The 16,896-nt window shown below is 38.7% G+C and overlaps 1 protein-coding gene across 15 annotated transcripts in view; it reads right to left on the reverse strand.

Annotated features, from left to right (window-relative positions):
- DST (dystonin) overlaps positions 1-16,896 on the reverse strand; it is a 1,436,897-nt gene that overhangs the window by 148,052 nt on the left and 1,271,949 nt on the right. For all 15 annotated transcript variants that reach the window (XM_085610880.1, XM_085610881.1, XM_085610884.1 and 12 more), the window contains 5 exons: positions 12,973-13,176; positions 7,365-7,596; positions 6,751-6,977; positions 5,849-5,971; positions 3,171-3,272 (listed from right to left, as the gene is read on the reverse strand). In XM_085610880.1, the coding sequence (XP_085467006.1) occupies positions 3,171-3,272; positions 5,849-5,971; positions 6,751-6,977; positions 7,365-7,596; positions 12,973-13,176 (888 nt within the window). The remainder of the gene's footprint in view (positions 1-3,170; positions 3,273-5,848; positions 5,972-6,750; positions 6,978-7,364; positions 7,597-12,972; positions 13,177-16,896) is intronic.

Genomic DNA, 16,896 nt, shown 5'->3' on the forward strand with positions numbered 1-16,896 from the left:
AACCCATTTTCAGATCACTCAGTAATTGTTATAAATCTATATATAACAGGTCAACGTTGGGAGAACTCTAGATGGGGTTTTGACAAATCTTTGTTAGAAGATGATCAGTGGGTCATCCAAATGCACTAAGCCTAAGAGGTCTTTTTAGAACGTAACACCGACACGGCCACTGAGATTGCAGTTTGGGCCAGCATCCTGAAGGGCATTTTTTAGGGGGGAAGGGATAGCTTTTCAGGCCGCACGTAGGCAGAGTGAGAAGAATGAATGCCAGCAACTTCAATTAGCCTTAAATCAGGCAACAGCTGAACATATAAGGTCTCCCACACAGGAATTCATGAGGGAGATGGCTGAAGCTAAATATAATCTCCCGATTATTTCCTTTCCAAGGAAGTACTGATTCACGATGCCATAATGCAAAATAGGTATGAAGAAAATGAGCATATAGGCAAATACTTGGCCTGGTCGGTCAAATCTAAATTCAATGCTAATGTTACTAAACAGATCCGGAATCAGACAATCTTGTGACTCAGCCTCAAAGCATGTTCAACTCCTTTATTAAACATTATACAAAACTATTTTGACCCCCCATAATACTTCATCAGAGACAGTAGAAGTGTGGCTTCAGGGACTCAATATCCCCTCAATAAGGGGAGAGCAAGGAGAAGCTATCAATAGTCCAATCACCCTAACAAAAGTTTGCGGTACCAATGGGATCCCCGCTCAAGTATATAAGCTTTTTTTTGCCTCAGCTAAATAAGTTTTTAGTTAGACTATTCAACACAATTTTGAAGGGGGAGCGAAATTCCTGATTCCTTTACAGATTTGGTAGTTGTCAGTTTTTTGAAGAAAGGCAAGCCAGAAAAAGACATGAACTATTACTGTCCAATTAGCTTAGTAAATTGTGTCTATAAGTTGTTTATAAAAATTTTATTAATCCGTCTTGAGGTGGTAGTTCCCTCGGTTATACACAACAATCAGAACGAGTTCCTTCTAGGTAGAAACATGCCTACAAGTACCTTATACTTGACCCAGGCAACAGACTACTTCCCTATGCAAAAAACTATGGCTAGATGCCAAGAAGGCATTCGACTGAGTCCAGTGGAACGTTCACTTTTCAGTTTTAACAAAATTTGCTCCCGCCCAGGTTCGTAATCGTTTTAAAATATATATACCTCAATGGTAAGGCCACTAGAGTCATAAATGGGAATCTGGCATGGAAGATCACTATAAGATGCTGAACGCTGCATGGCTGCCCTCTTTCTCCCATCCTATTTTCTCTGCTTATCGAGCCATTAGCAGGTGCCTTAGGGTAAGATCCAAGTATCCAGCTGCTGGTGGCAGGGGTGGCAAAACTGAATTTATTTGCCGATGATATGGCTCTGTATCTAGAAGCAGATAAGGCTAATATAGCATGTGCCTTCTCCCTAATAAGTGAGCATACGAGAATAGAGGGTTACAAGATTAACCACGTGAAATCAGAGTCCATTTTATTTAACTACTTTTCAGCAGTATTACCAGCATCAACGCAGTCCCACTATTCAGATATATGACCACTGGTACAATAATGGATTGCATCGTTAAGATCTGGTAAGAATATACAATTCCCCCGCTCAATTTTCAGCTGAAACTAGCAGATTGCATCCCGCTGGGGCTCCGTGTATCAACTCATAACTGCTACTGCTGGTCCCAAATGGGGTATCGAAGGATGCAAGCTTTTATTGTAATAGGGAATTTCCCCAATGGTCCAGGCTAACGAACCTTAATTCCAATTTTAGTCCATCCCTCTTTTTCAGCCTTGGCCAAATTAAGCTCTTTTGCTCTGGATTAGGAATGGAGGATGAGACATTAGCAGATAATCTGGAGAAGACATGTTTTATTTCCCAATTACTGGGTATAGCGAATTGGTATAGAAGGCTGCACTTGGGAAAAAGCAAGGTACTGATTTTGGACCGGCTTCAGTCAATAGAAACCTCAACGGGATGTAAACTACATAGCTTTCAATGGCAGTTTTACAATCAAATGAGCCACAAGGTGATACGAGCTGCCAAACTAAGAAGAATGGCTTTCGTCTGCAAGTGGATGTTATATTACACCCTTGCCAAAATTGGAAAAAAAAATATTCGGGTGGAATGTAGTTGTTTTAGATAAAATCAGGCCAACTGGCTCCATATGATGTTTACATGTAAAAGGATAAAACGAGCCCGTTCAGGCGGCCGACTCTTCTCTCTGCAAGCAGCAAGAGAATGGAATTCCCTCCCGGGTTATTTGAGGCAGGAACATACCTTCCTTCAGTTTAGGAAGAAACTTAAAACCTTTCTATTCCCCAGAATTTAATGTAGTAAAATAATGTAATGTGAACTAACCCTGGGCTCACTTTTTGCCAAAAGCGCTGGGATGCCTACGGGTAGCCATGCGCTATACAAGTGATTTTACAATTACAATTACAATTACAATTACATGTATTCGTCTCAGACAAATCTTGCGGAGCATCTTTGCCGATGTGAGCAAAAGATTGAAGCTTATGATCGCTCCGGATGTGTATGGGGCTCTATTTGGCATTGTGGTCTCTTCCTCAGAAATGACGATAGGGTAGCACCAATCATTGAAGGAGCTATTGTTTGAAATTATTTTTGAGGAATAATTAATTGCGCAGCTACATCTCGGAAAAAAATAAAAAGAAATGCTTATGAAAGACTTAAACCTGTTCTTTTAGTCCTTTCTTAATTTAGGGTATAACTATCTACAGTAGCAAAGTAAAAACAATCTGCAAAAAAGCAGAACAATCGGGAGAGCTCCGGTTTATTAATTCCCTATCCAAAATGTCTATACGGGTAGTGCTCATCATAGTGAATATTTTATCAAAAAGACGGTCACAAATATATTTTGTTTTGGGTCTCATTCAGATAATAGTCTTTGTGTATTTAAACAACAAATGTGTCTCTCATATGATAGTTCTGTCCATATCCATAAATGATTCTGCTACTTTGATTTTAAACACAATTTGTTTGAAAAAAATATTAGCTATGTGAAATGTGATAACAATGTAAAATTCCTATATAAGTTATGGACGGCATAATACAACTTCTGTAAAATGTGGTGCATCAAATACACTTGATTATATTAATTGCCCTTGTCCAGCTATAAATGTAGCATTCTGGTACATTACATACCTGCAGTCCATCTTGGTACTGAACAGCAGCTTGCATGGCATCAATGAGTTTACAAATACGGTCCTTCCATGTTTTATTCAGCATGTCCCACGCCGAATTCAGCTACAAACAGAAGTGACAAAGTTAACATTTTTCAGAACTCTTTAGAGGAAAGTTAAACTGTAGAATTGTAATCTTTACCCTTCTACTAGTATGTCAAAAGTCTAAAAACAAAATGAGAACTGTCATCTGTTAGCTGCATATTCACCAATCAGAGTTAACGAAAACCACCGTAGGAAGTGCCCCTTTTGACATGGTCACCCCCCCTTTTTGTCTGGTATTTGATACAATTTTGACAGAAATACACTGGGTTCCTGCTATCCAAGTCACCAGTGACAGATCTCTTTTCCTAAAACTGTACAATTGTTCCCCCGATTTGTTATACGTTTAGCACCCCCTGTGAGTCCCTAGTAAATGGGACCCCTAGTACCTAGGGCAAGGAGACTAAACAGGGTCCCTAAGTGCTGCAGCATGTATGGTGCCCTAAGGGACCCTTCAGCACCCTCATGCAAACTGACATTGCGGGCTCCGTGACAGGGTGCAGTGAAAAGTAAAGACACAACTTGGCACACTTTCTGTGTGCCATGCCAGCAGACACTTCATGCATTGTAAGTCACCCCTACAGCAGGCCTTACAGCCTTTAGGCAGGGTGCACTATACTACATGTGTGAACATATCTGCATGAGTAGATGTGCACCTGTGATGTCGATTTTTAGAATTTACAAGTAAACAGGAAAGCCATGTTAAGTACATGCCTCTGTAAACCAATAAGGGTTGCCCTGACTCTTTAAACAGCGTATCTCGTTTTGGTTCACTATATAAAAGCTTCCTACAAGCAGAATGTTTCACAATCTCTGAAAAAATTGTAGGCAGGAGCATCTCTAAAATGCTTCGAAGGGAATGTCAAGGGTAGACTCTCAAATTAAAGATGTTGTTACCACACCTCTATAGAAAGGCTGATTAATAATGGATTCCTTCTACACAACAACTTTAAGACTAGTACTTAAAACCACTATTAAAAGATCTCCTTTTTATTTTATCATTCTATAAGGGATTAGTGGACCAAGTCCCTTTACAGCGGATGAGAGTGAGACATACTGGATATTATAAACTGAGCATAGGGCAACAAAGCTCTTAGCCATTATTATAATATATAATATACAATATATATTACCCATATAGTCAAGATAACTAACTTTCGGATAAACTATGACCCTGATTCACAACTTTTTTGTACATCTCTATGCAACATAAGCAAGCAAAAATTATTCTGGAATTCACAATGGCATATACTAATTCACACGACTTGCAGATGTTTAGTCCAATGTATATAACCTACTAGCACAGAGTAAAAGGTTCAGTGTTTGAAGTAAGGTTGTTCCCAGAAAAGAAGCAAGAAGTAGCAAACAGCCACAAAGTTGTAACTACGTTAGAATTAATGTTACCAAAGTTTTTCCACATGTAAATGTACCCTAAGCATCATCATACTTAGGAGCGAGTATGTGGCATGTATCTGTCAACCATAAAATGCAATTCCTTGGCAGAAAAAAAAATAGAAACAAACTAACGTGTTAAAGCAAATTCTTCCCATAGGTATTTCTGCAAATTATTCACCTGCAGACATGCATGAGTAAATGTAGGCAGCAGGAGGACTACTTGGGATTTTTGCAAATCTCTAAGAAATTTAAATCTACTGAAATTGTTGAAGCTAGTCTACGCTGAGTGCACTTCTGGCTCTTAAAAATAAGTTTGTGAATTGCCCAAAATACAGTTTGAAGAGTCTGGAAACAAACAAGCAAAGAGCGCAAACACTGCATGATCAGTAGAATGGTCGCCCCAATCATACAAAAAGATCTCTAAATTGAATGTCTATATGTGCACGGGATGCTGTCTGGTGTCGATGGTGCTGTCTTGGCATTTAGGACTTTATTAAGGCACACAAGTATTAGTACAATACTGGGACTCCTGACATTGCTTCTAATAAATAAAGAGAAAAATAATTACATTTTGTGTGTTTGTATTCATAATTAGCAGTATCTTTAAGCACAGACAGCAACAGGATAGCTATGTTTCCTTTTACAGTATTTTTGTGGTACTTTCATGCTATCATTCTCTAGACTCTCTCAGACAGCAAATCGGACATGTGTTTAATTGGCTTAAAACAACATCTATTTCTCTCAAATTACTTTTACTCCCCTAAACTTACAAAGAGCTTCATGATTTATTTATGTAAAGACCCTAGATAGTGATACCCCTGTTTTTCAGTGCATGTAGAGGAACCTATACGTTATAAAGTCTATCACTTCTGTTAAGAGGTGGGGCCACCTCCCACATCAGGTAGATGGGTCTTTATTCCCTCAGAACAGGCAGAAGATCAGAGACATTAAGTGAGTTACTAGGCATGCACAGACACATAAGTAGTACTTAGAATCACTCCAAAATGGCGGCTTGTGAGCCTCTTCCTTAACTCTGCAAAGACAATGATTCCTACACTTTTGAGTGACACCGTATTTCAATACATTTAATGAGCATATAAATAAGTGGTGGAGTGTGCCACTGCATACATGTGCCACAAGGATCAAGAGAATGTTTCTAGAATTATAGTGCATTTGGGGAATATTTATTTTATTAAGGTGTACCTCATCTATGCTCTTGTTGACAACAGGTTTGTCAGGTTCACCGCAAGCAGTGATGAGTTCACCTCCTAGGTTTATGACGACGTCTAGTTCCTCTTGAAGTCCATCTATTTCTTCCCTGATAGCCTAAAAAGTAAACAAATACACATTTTCAAAGAAACAGAGGTATGAAAGATATACATTACAATGCACTATGCAAGCACATGAAAATTAAATGAAAACCAAGAGCTAATGTGGAGACATCCAACATTAAATATAATCTAACTAATTGTATTGTGCCTTTCTCAACAAATTTAATTTTAAAAAAAAGAACCCCCAGAAGGCATGCCCTTGCTGTAACTTTTGGAATTCTGGGCATTATGACTTTCTTCTGAGCCTTTACCCAGGATGAATTATTTTGATAATGTTACATAGCACACTACTGAAGGGAAGGTGGGAATACCTTCTGTCATCTATCCAGCCCAATGACTATGTTGTGAAAATGAGAGAAATGAGATAATATGCCATTACTTGTGTGGTTCTTGAGTTCAGTGCCAGATAAATGGGGCATGGTTACTCCTTGGGGTACTGAGGGAGGAAGTAAGCATGTGTGTACGATCACTGATCTTTTCCAGTTACTGAACCATTTAGCCACAGAACAAGTAAATAAATCACTGTGAAGCACTGGATGTGAATTAATAAAGTCTTGATCAAAATGAAAAAAGCATGCTCCAAAGAAAGTAAAGAAGTGAAGGATGCATGTACGAGAGGAATGGGGCAGCTAAGCCTTATAATAGAGTATATAATGGATTATAAAACCTAGATTCAAGCATTCTTTTTTCAAATGGTCCAGTTCTTTGTGTTACTGTTTAAAGTTGTGGCCTGTTCCCATCTCTGGGAACACTACAGAACAACCTCTAACTGACCTCGGCATCTTCTTGCTGTTGCTTGACAACAGATGGGTCCACCCCTGGTTCTTCAAGATCACGGATGAAGTCCTGAGTATCTTTAATGGTGACTACAAGGGCAATGTGATCACACCAGAACTTCTCAGCCAGCTCCATCACATCAAGCAGCTTTGCCTCTCTCTCCTCTGTCAGGGCCTGGATATCCTCCCATATGAAAACCATTTGGTCAAGCTTATCCTGGACAGCTAAGTGGCAAAAAGAGGCTCTTTCAGTACATAAATAACACATTCCTGCAGAAACAGCCAAATATTCCTGAAAATGGACAACGGTTTATCAATTCAAAAATAATTATGCTTTCATTTTGATTAGAGTCATATCATCTTTCTAAAAGTGACTGAGGACAAACTGTGAACTAAAAAATGACTTTGATACAGATTCCAATTGGCAAAGTTCTTGGGTGTATGAAATCACTTTTGTAAGTGGGAGGATTAAATAACCTTATGTCCTCTTGCAACATAGCAAACTTTAAAATGTACTTATCATATTATCAAAGAGCAAACAGACTAATAGCATAAGGTATATATCTTCAACACCGCAAAGTAAAGGAATGACCTTTAGACCCAGTAAATTACCTTTTGCTGATATATCCTTATCTGCACCCTCAGAGCGAGCAATCATCTCTTCCCCACGCTGTTTGAGTGTCTCATATCCCGGCTGAAGTTTCTCCAGTTCCACAGACACATTCTTGTTTTCACTAAGCTGTTCTCGGATCTTCTCAACCTCGGCTGAGATGGAAGGTGGCTGTCTCAAGCGCTCTGCTATGCGATCCAAACTCTCAAGCATGGGGTCAATCTTGTCATGAAACTAGGTGAAGAACGTTTTAGAGGGAGGCGGATGAGGGAGAAGCAAGAAACAGAATACATAATAATGGCAGCAACGTGTATTGCACTGAAATGTAGTGTTGCAGCATAAAAAATGATCATTCTTAACACCACATAAAAAACGATTTTGACAATAAAACTCTAATGTGCATTTTGCACATGGCTAGAAAAACAACACTGAAACTGAGAAAAGTTGAAGTACCAGCACCGTAATAGTGTGCTTGGTTTTACAGATTTAGAGAAGTTGTAGAAAAATACATTTGACATGCTTATTGATTACTATATTATTTGAATAAAGTAATTATGACAAATTATTGATGAAAACCTTTCTATGATGCTAAATAACACAAATTATTAATATGAAGCAGTATATTCAAGTAACAAATGAGTCTTACATAACAATTGAGCAAATATTAATGATGAAACTTAGCATCCATATTACCTTCACTGTAATGCCCCATAACAAATAGAAAAGGGGTGCAAAATAATTATGCAAAATGTTTTATGGATGAAACTTTCACTATAAATGCTTGACAATATTAGAACCTTAGATTTCTTAAAACAATTTTATTTTAATGATTTTTAGGAATAGTTTGCACGTAGGTACTTTTAACATTTTGCTAGTAGGTCATAATTAGAGTTGAACATTTTTGTGCAATAATCACTGACAACATTACAATTTTTTTCTTATTTGATATGCTTGATTTATTTTGTTATGCTTGAACTTAACTATGAGTTTATTTTACTAAATAAGAAATGCTAACTTTAAAATGCATTAAATTGCCTTTTTCCTTGGGCTGCATTATTTTATAGCCTGGTACAATGGACTTTTGTTACATTTCCTCAAATGTTGCTTTATCTAGTCTGTTTATGCAACATTCTTTTAATCAAGAAGACACTTTTTCCAGCACTTTGTTGTGCGTGAATTGGTGGGAACTTGACCCTCTCTATTTAATCCATGAAGAGCAACAAAGTAAATAAGCTCTTTGTCTACTAGCCTGTGAGGCCGGAATGGACAGTCGTTTCTCATGAGCAACATGGGAAAATATGTTGTAGTACCAATTTTATACCTGGTGAGCGGAAGAATGGTCACATGGTCACATGATGGTCAGACTATTGAATAGCGTCATCTGATGTCACAAATAGACAATTTGGAGTATAAAAAGTGACTTTCCTAGGACTAGGGAGCCGCCGTCCTTTGCCAGAGCCACCTTCTCTTCAATTGACTCCAGCCTGCCTTGCCTCTTTTCCTTTCCTGATGAACTTGCCCGATGGACGATTTGGAGCTGCCTGGTCTGAGACCAGACTTGAACTTTCCTGTTTATTGCTCCAATTCCTTGCCAATGTCCATGGACTTTTTACCTTAGTGGACTTTAACTTGATACCTTTGCTCCTGCTAAGAGAACTCTTTTGAACCATCCTCCTGCCTCTGTTGGTGGTAGGAACCGCTAACCTGAACCGTACTCTATGGATTCATTTAATTAGAAATAGATTTACTTTAACCAAATGTATGGTTACACACTACGAGCTGTAAGACTCATGACTGAACAGCTTAAAATTCTACTTATATGCATTGATTTGGGATCTTTAATACAATAACCAAATTATCTAAACTTGACTGAGTCGTTTATTGTGTCTTAAGGTTTTTTTCATAGAACTCTGCTTACAATTATCTGATTTCTAATGCACGAGAGACTAATAGTCTGAGAATAGTGTACTTAAACTTGATCACTAATTTGTGAGTTCGTCTACAAATCATTGGTCCTCATTGGGTCACCAACAGTTCAACACCCTTGTTTCTCACCCCTCACTGTGATGAAGAAAGGTTCATCGGAGGACCAAAGCCTCTGTGGATGAAGCATAGAGTCTGAGAGAAGTGACTAAGTAGTAAAATCAGTGATGGGCCCAGAAATGAGAGAAAAGACTTCCACTGTAACAGTAGCATTTACGTAGTGCTTCATACACACCCAAGCACATTACTGGATTGGTGGCACACCACTAAGACTAATGTTATATGTTTTACTATTATTTGAGGAGGCGTCTCGCTTTCCTATTATTCTTTATTTATATGCATTAAACATGTTTTATTTTGTTGTCCTTAGCAAGTTTTTTCTTGTGCTGAGAGTCTTATACCATTATTTGTAGCAACTTAAAATAGAAGAAGCCCTTTTCCACATGCCTTGTTTGGTTAGAAAACTTAGTAGGTGAGGTGGATGTGAATACCAACAATGCCCACCACCACGGGTCTCATGCTGTGCTACTCGATATCCTACAATAATCGTTAATGTGCCTGAAAACCTTTTAGTAAATGTAAACATATTCAGCTACAATTTGACATGGTGAAATCAGAAAAAGTGCCACTGTTACACTGATTCCAGCTCAAACTCCTCCTTCTTGCCATGGGTAAATTAATGAGAATTCCATGGTCATGTAACTGACATATCTCTGTGGTTTTGCTACCACTTTAGTTGTAATCAAAGAATGTATAAATCTTACTGCCTCAAGTACGTTTTCTGTCAAGGACCCACACTGGTTGCATTAACTATTAGAGCAGGTGTTCACCAACAGGGACTTAACATGCATAAGGAAAATCTGTTCATACCGATAACTGTTTTTCTGATATTTCTATGTGTCTTATATATGCCAATATTTAGCATTGTCTTGGTCATGTTTGTTAATTGTTCCACATTATCCAAGAGGCCTTAATGATCTTTCTATTGCTATTTGTGTTCATATTTTTTAATCTGCTTTCTAAGCTGTTGCTATCCATATTTATTTGTTAAGATTACAGTATGTGTTTAATTGTATTTTGTTGTATGGTTTTGATGGACTATGCTTGAAAATAAGCTTGGATTGAGAATTCGCTATCAACAAACTTAGAAGTGACTTATACTTCGTCTACATACCCCAAGTTATCTATTCACAGAAAAGTAAGTTGCAAGTGTTACAAAAATTGACTGGCAGTATGAATAGCTTTATAAATTGAAAACCACAGAGCATACATGAATATCTTTCAGAAATCATGCAACATTAAAAGTTGATCCCTTTCCTACAAAGAAGAGAACATATGTTTGAAATTCAGCCTATAAGATCAGAACTCTGTTTCTCCTAGTTGTTCATTTTCTCAGCTGCACATATATTTTACAAGGAAATAGTTTGAAATGATGCACGTTATTTAAGGAAATCCACTATATAATGGATGCTCAGAGGTATTTCATGTTGCCATTTCAAAGACTAATGCCTTCCACGTTTAAAACTGGTTGCCTCCTCTGTAACCGTTTTTCCTGAAGCAGCTCCTGCTGCCTCCATGGCGGAACTTGCTTTGGGGAAAATAAACTGCGCTAGCAGGTCAAAAGCACCATGGCAGCAAATTTTACCTTTTTAAAAAAGATCCATGAAGCAAATGACTATCTTCAAACCAAAAATCAAATGATGTCCACCCAGAACAGGGAGATCAGCATGTATGGGGCATTTGTGGACTACATGGTTTACTAGTTTACATAGCTAATCCAGACAATAAAAATACCAGTGAGAACAGTGCCAAGGGGGTCACCCTGTTTAGAGTGACCATGCTGATACCACTTTCAACATGGTTGTGCTGAGGCGGAGCTGTTAACCATTGTGAAAACCACCATCTCCCGCACTTTAAATAGAAAGATAGCAAGAGGTAGGTGGGTGAGACTGCCCCCTGTTTCTGGCAACTGTCCCATTACCCCCATGTCTTACACAGACATGATTTAAATAAAAGTGTAAATGAAACATAAGGCAGTTTTATTGTGGAATTTTGCTTGCACAGAAGAATATTTGTCCATGGTTTAGAGCTCCTTTATGTCAGCAAATTTCCACTGGTCTGCCACCAAATGTAGCAGAAATTGCTGGAAAATCAACAAAATTAGACGGCACAAAATCTCTGCCCTATTTACAGTGCAAAGTAGGTGGCTATCCTGACCATTGTTGGCACAGCCATAAACTCTTGATCATGTCATGGAGTGCTTACAAGTACTTCGCCCTCCTGGATCCAAGGGGTAACTCAGCACTATATAGAGAACATTTTCATTTTAGCAGGAGCACAGGGCAGTCTGCATGTGAAATTCAGATGTGAATGCATTACAATGAACTGGATGTGATGGGGAGAGCTGGTTAAAATATACAATTTCGACAGAACTACACAGCACACTACACAGTTTGGCATTTTGAAAGTCCAACCCATTTTCAAACTGTGGCACATGAAGGCGGATGTGAAAAGAATCACATGATTTCTACGTGAATTGACAATGTGGACTGAAATCCAGATCTCTGAGTGCACATAAACAACATGAACCACTGGTGAAAAGTTTCAGCTTCTGAGATTGTGCCAAAATGCGGATGCCAAGAGATTTTTGATTACATTTCAATGAAAAGATCATATATAATGGAGTTTGGAAGTAAAGACTGAGTATCACTTTAGAAGTTTTACTGTATTTTTCTATATAAGCGGTAATTCCAAAAGTAGGTTCTGCTCCACTGATAAAAGCAGTCATTAAAAATATTATTTTTTGCAAGCAAAGGAAACAGAATTCCTGATAAACAAACTCTGACCCTAGCTCAGTGTTTCCCTAACTGCACTGGTAGGTTGCGTGCCAATTTTTGGTGGGCCGCAAAAGTCCAAGCAATAAATAAAGAGGCCTTTAAATTCTGTATGTATCTTGTCATATTTTCCGCTCTTCAAAGAGAGAGGTCAGATGTCAGGCTATGTCTTGTTTTTTAACATGGGGACTGGTGTTTATAAAGTCCTCTCACTTTTCAGTCAGAGAAAGAACAGTTAAATGATGTGAAAGTCTTTCTGGGGTACATGAAGTTTGCCAGGAAAGGCGGTAGGATGCAATTTTTTCAGAACACACTTTAAAATGTAAATACCTGTAAATGAAATGTACACAGTCTGCAGTTAGGAGAGCGAAAATGAGGCACATTTTTTGTAATTGTTAACTGTGATAGAAACAAAGATTCTAAGAGGATCAGAATCACTCGAGACAATTCACTTGGTGATGAAAAATAATAAATATTCACTGAAACCCGATTTCAACAGATTATCGGTGCAATATAGTTTATCAGTAAAACTGTATGTCTGTGCAAATTTAGTAACCATTTCAATGGAAATGTGCTCTATGTAAATGACAATGTGCTACCACACAATGCTTTAGTTACATTAAAAAATCGCCTACATCATGTCCATTAAAGCTAGGCGGATCATGAAGGTTTGTTGTACTAAAAGGGGGACATGGACCCAAAAAACGCTTGTGAAGCTCTGCTCTGGGTGAATATTCTTAAAATATCTACTTATTCAATGTCATTAAGTTAAGTAGCAACGGTGAAAAGATACCTGTGATGATTGTGAGATGGCATCATCCAATTCAATTGCACGCTTCTTGACATCTTCCTTAATTTTACTGAATAGCGTGTCAGCCGTCACATATTTCTCTTGAATTGAAAACCCTTCTGCAGGGCTCAGTTCCAACAACTGAGGCCCAGTCTTGTTCATTTTGTCTATATGAGGCTTGTGTTCAGCAATCAGCTCACGAAGTTGCTGTAATAAAAATTCAACAATCTTTTAGTATGTAAGACAAATGCTAACAAATTACAGCCATCGCCATATCTGAAACATCCAGTCTATACAACATCAAAGCGGTACCCCAGGACATAAAAAACTCAGGTGATTGACTTGCATGAAACCTAAGAGCCTGATTTACAGTTTGGCAGAGGGGTACTCAGTCACAAACGTGAATTAAATCTCAATTGTAATTTAGCATTAATGAGAATTTAGCAAACGTTTGAAAAATATGCACCTAAAGTAAAACAAGTAACTTTAAACAGACAATATGGATTGTTTGGTGTGTGTGTGTGTGTCTGTGTGTGACTATGTGCATCTTCATGCAGCAATATCCAAGAAGGTTATGAGATATAAGTTATTAAAAAAATACTTTGATATTTTTCAATTTCTGACTTACCGAACATCACACAGTACTACACAAAGACCTAGATTTATTTGGATGGCTTGAAGTGTGTATTCTTTATTAGAAAGTCAGTTACTCCAGAGTAAAATGCAGACTCGAGTGTCTGCTTTTCAAGATGTTTTAAATAAGGTTTATGATTTTGGGAGCTAGCTCTGTATAAAAAAGCTACGAGTAGCACCAAGGAGTCTCCTTACATTCTCTATTTTTGTTCTTAAGGTGGTCAGGGGAGGTAATGTTACCAGGGGGCTTCTGGGTATAGCCCGAGAGGTACCCTGCTTTATTGGATCATAATCGCGTCTTCCCTCCGTCATTGGGAACATTAAACAGCCAGATTAGCTCGGTGTACAGCTTTATAAGGTTATGAATTTGAGCATTTGCATGCATTCCTAAGGTCCTAGAATCACCATGGTGCAGCTTTCACACTGCGACAGGGCAGCAGTCATGGAGCAAGCACAGCTAAAGCAACCTAGGTAGCCCACAGAAGGACGGCTCAGAAGATGCTCAGTAGCCACTAGGTGAGTGGCACCGAGGTCAGTGACAGATCAGCGGGTGGGAGCAGATTATGTTAGGGTGCCTGTTTCCATGCATCACGCATTCACTAACAGAATCATGCTCTACACTCTTCCTAGTTGGTGTTGATGATTTTTATAACCACTCTACATCAAGTTAATGATTAGAGTTCAAGTACAATATTACCGATAACTCCGAAGCTTGTGGTGCAAATTGTTAATGGCGTCAAGAAAGGGCATTGTGTGTTATTTTAAACAGGCTAGCTGGTATTCGTTTTCTGCTCCAATTGGTGTCAATGAACTATTTGTCTCTGGAATAAATTATTTAGCTGAAAATATCATCCTCATTCAGAAGCTAATTGTGCGAGCTGTGGTCAGTGCAGTACTGCATTCACTGCCATGGTAAACATCAGGGATTTTCCCAGGCATCTTCCCTGTCCTTACCTTCAGCAGATAAATTAGTGTGGAGTCCGGTTAGGGCTGGGGAAGAAACTAAACCATGTGATATTGGAAAGGACATTACTGGAAGGGAAGAGCACTAGCTTCTCTTGAATATCTGAAATCCAGTGTCTCCCAAAGCACCACACAGTGCATGTGCTGCTGCTGTTAAGGAGCAGGGAGGTTCACTCTCTTTCATTATCATTGTTGGACGCATGATCTCAACAGGATACGTGGTGGGCAATTATGTTGTGTGTCTGTGTGCCTCCTCACCTAAAAGTCACTGGTCTGGTAGCCCAACCCATCTATCATTGTTCTAGCAATTTAGAAAGTGAATACTCAAGATCATTTGGCAGGTTAGCATCAAGACACAATTCTGGTTGTCTCGGTCTCTGAAATAGATGTCAACATGGCACAATTCAAATAATGCTGTCACGGGCTTTTCAGAAATGTATGGGCTGCTATACTTGGTCTCTATCATCAAGAAAGAATTGCAAAGGCAACATGAAAGCTCGGTAGGTTGCATGCATTCTGATGCCAGGGATCAGTACAGTTCCTGATAACGCATATTCATAAACACCTTGTTGGAGGCCTCCTTTTAGCTTAATGATGTTGGTTTACTTTTAATGGAGGAAAGAAAGACCCTAGCTGTACCTCTATGTTTGGAGAACAAAGCTGTTTAAGACAGTTGGGGTGGTTTGACCTTCGTATTTTAGATAGACCATCTGAAGCTTTATCTCAGTTCTAACTCATAATTTCACCCTTCTAGAAATTTGGCAGGTTGTCAAGTTTCTGCCTGCGGTTCCAGTTTAGTCAGTGGATTAGTAACTTCTGATCCGAGATTTTAAGAGCTTTCTGCTCATCCATCTGTAATTGCTTCCTCGTTGCAAAGCAAAGTACATCACTGCCTACTAAAAGAATTCGATCACGGCAGAAATTGCAGCTTCTTCAAAGGTACCTAACCAAGTAAGACACATTTCACTTTTTCTGCTTTTGTACGTTTGCAAACGGTGTAATAAAGGGCAAAAACCTTACAGAATTTAAACATATTTCTAAGCAGGCTTGCTGGATTACAGCTAATCAGCCTCTTGACTTAAAATAAACTGCTGAGACAATCCGAAAGAAGATTACATTGGACGATCGGAATGATTCACGCAACACATTTGTGCTTTTGCAACAGCTAGCCAGTGTATGACTATAATATGGAGCAAATATATTTATATTCCCATCCCTTCAGAAACAGATAAACAGAACATTTAGCATGAAAATAATGGATGATACAGTGGAGGCAGCCCACATCATGGCGCATGAATTATCTTAATTGCAGGTCTGAGCACCTAGCACTAGAATTATTTAATAGCCAATTGCAATTACCATGTAAAAAGCACACTCCATCTTTATGACACTGACTGCCACAACGGAGCATACAAACTACATATCCCTTAGGACCAAACAATGCACCCTAAACAGGCTGGAAACCTGAATAGGCAGAGAAGAGAACTGGCAGTGAGCAGCAGTGACCATAAGGAGTATTGAGATGTTTTAACTTCAGCTGTTGCACCCAGCTGTACCTACAGCACAAAAGAACATGCTTCAGTAGAGCAAAGACGAGAACCCATTGTAAGATGGCTGCCAAAAGGAGATGGCCTAAACATACACAGCTGCGAAGTGCAGCTCCATGCTGGCTGAATATGAACCTGTCCTGCATGCTGATAACGTAAACTCAGGGTACGTATTAATAAAATCATAAAGTGTGCATGAGATGGGGTTTGCAGAGCCAGACAAAGCAAAACATGCATGATACGGAGCCAGAGAAGGGGTGGGACAGGATGGAGATCTTTACTTTCAGCTGCAACAACAGAAGGCTGAATGCCAAGAACCACAGAAGGCGTATACATTTGAGAGACATCATTGAATCATTAGTTTAAGGGGTGGGCATCAGTTAAAAACAAATATGCTTCTCTGTAAAAACAACAAATGATCCAATGTGTTAAATCTGAATGATTAATTTCTCATTATAATGCTAACTGCTGTCTACTGTGCAGATTTATTGATAGCAGGTTTTCAGAGTTGATAAATGACAACCGATTCAAACAGCTAGGAAATGCTTATCTGTAATTCATTTTTCAAGGGACAAGCATACAATCCTACTTCTCATTTTCAGTATTAGAGAAGCACTGCGGCTTTTATGCCTGTATCCGGATGAGGCCATACACCTTCGCTACGGCAACATGCAGATGACAAAATGTATTAATAACTCCCAAATAAGACTAAATTAAAATTTAGCTCAGAAAACATCACATATTTAGGATGTGAATGACATTAATATGAGCAGTCACCCCATAA

This window comes from Triturus cristatus, chromosome 6 (assembly GCF_964204655.1).
Source record: "Triturus cristatus chromosome 6, aTriCri1.1, whole genome shotgun sequence".
Classification (NCBI taxonomy): domain Eukaryota; kingdom Metazoa; phylum Chordata; class Amphibia; order Caudata; family Salamandridae; genus Triturus; species Triturus cristatus.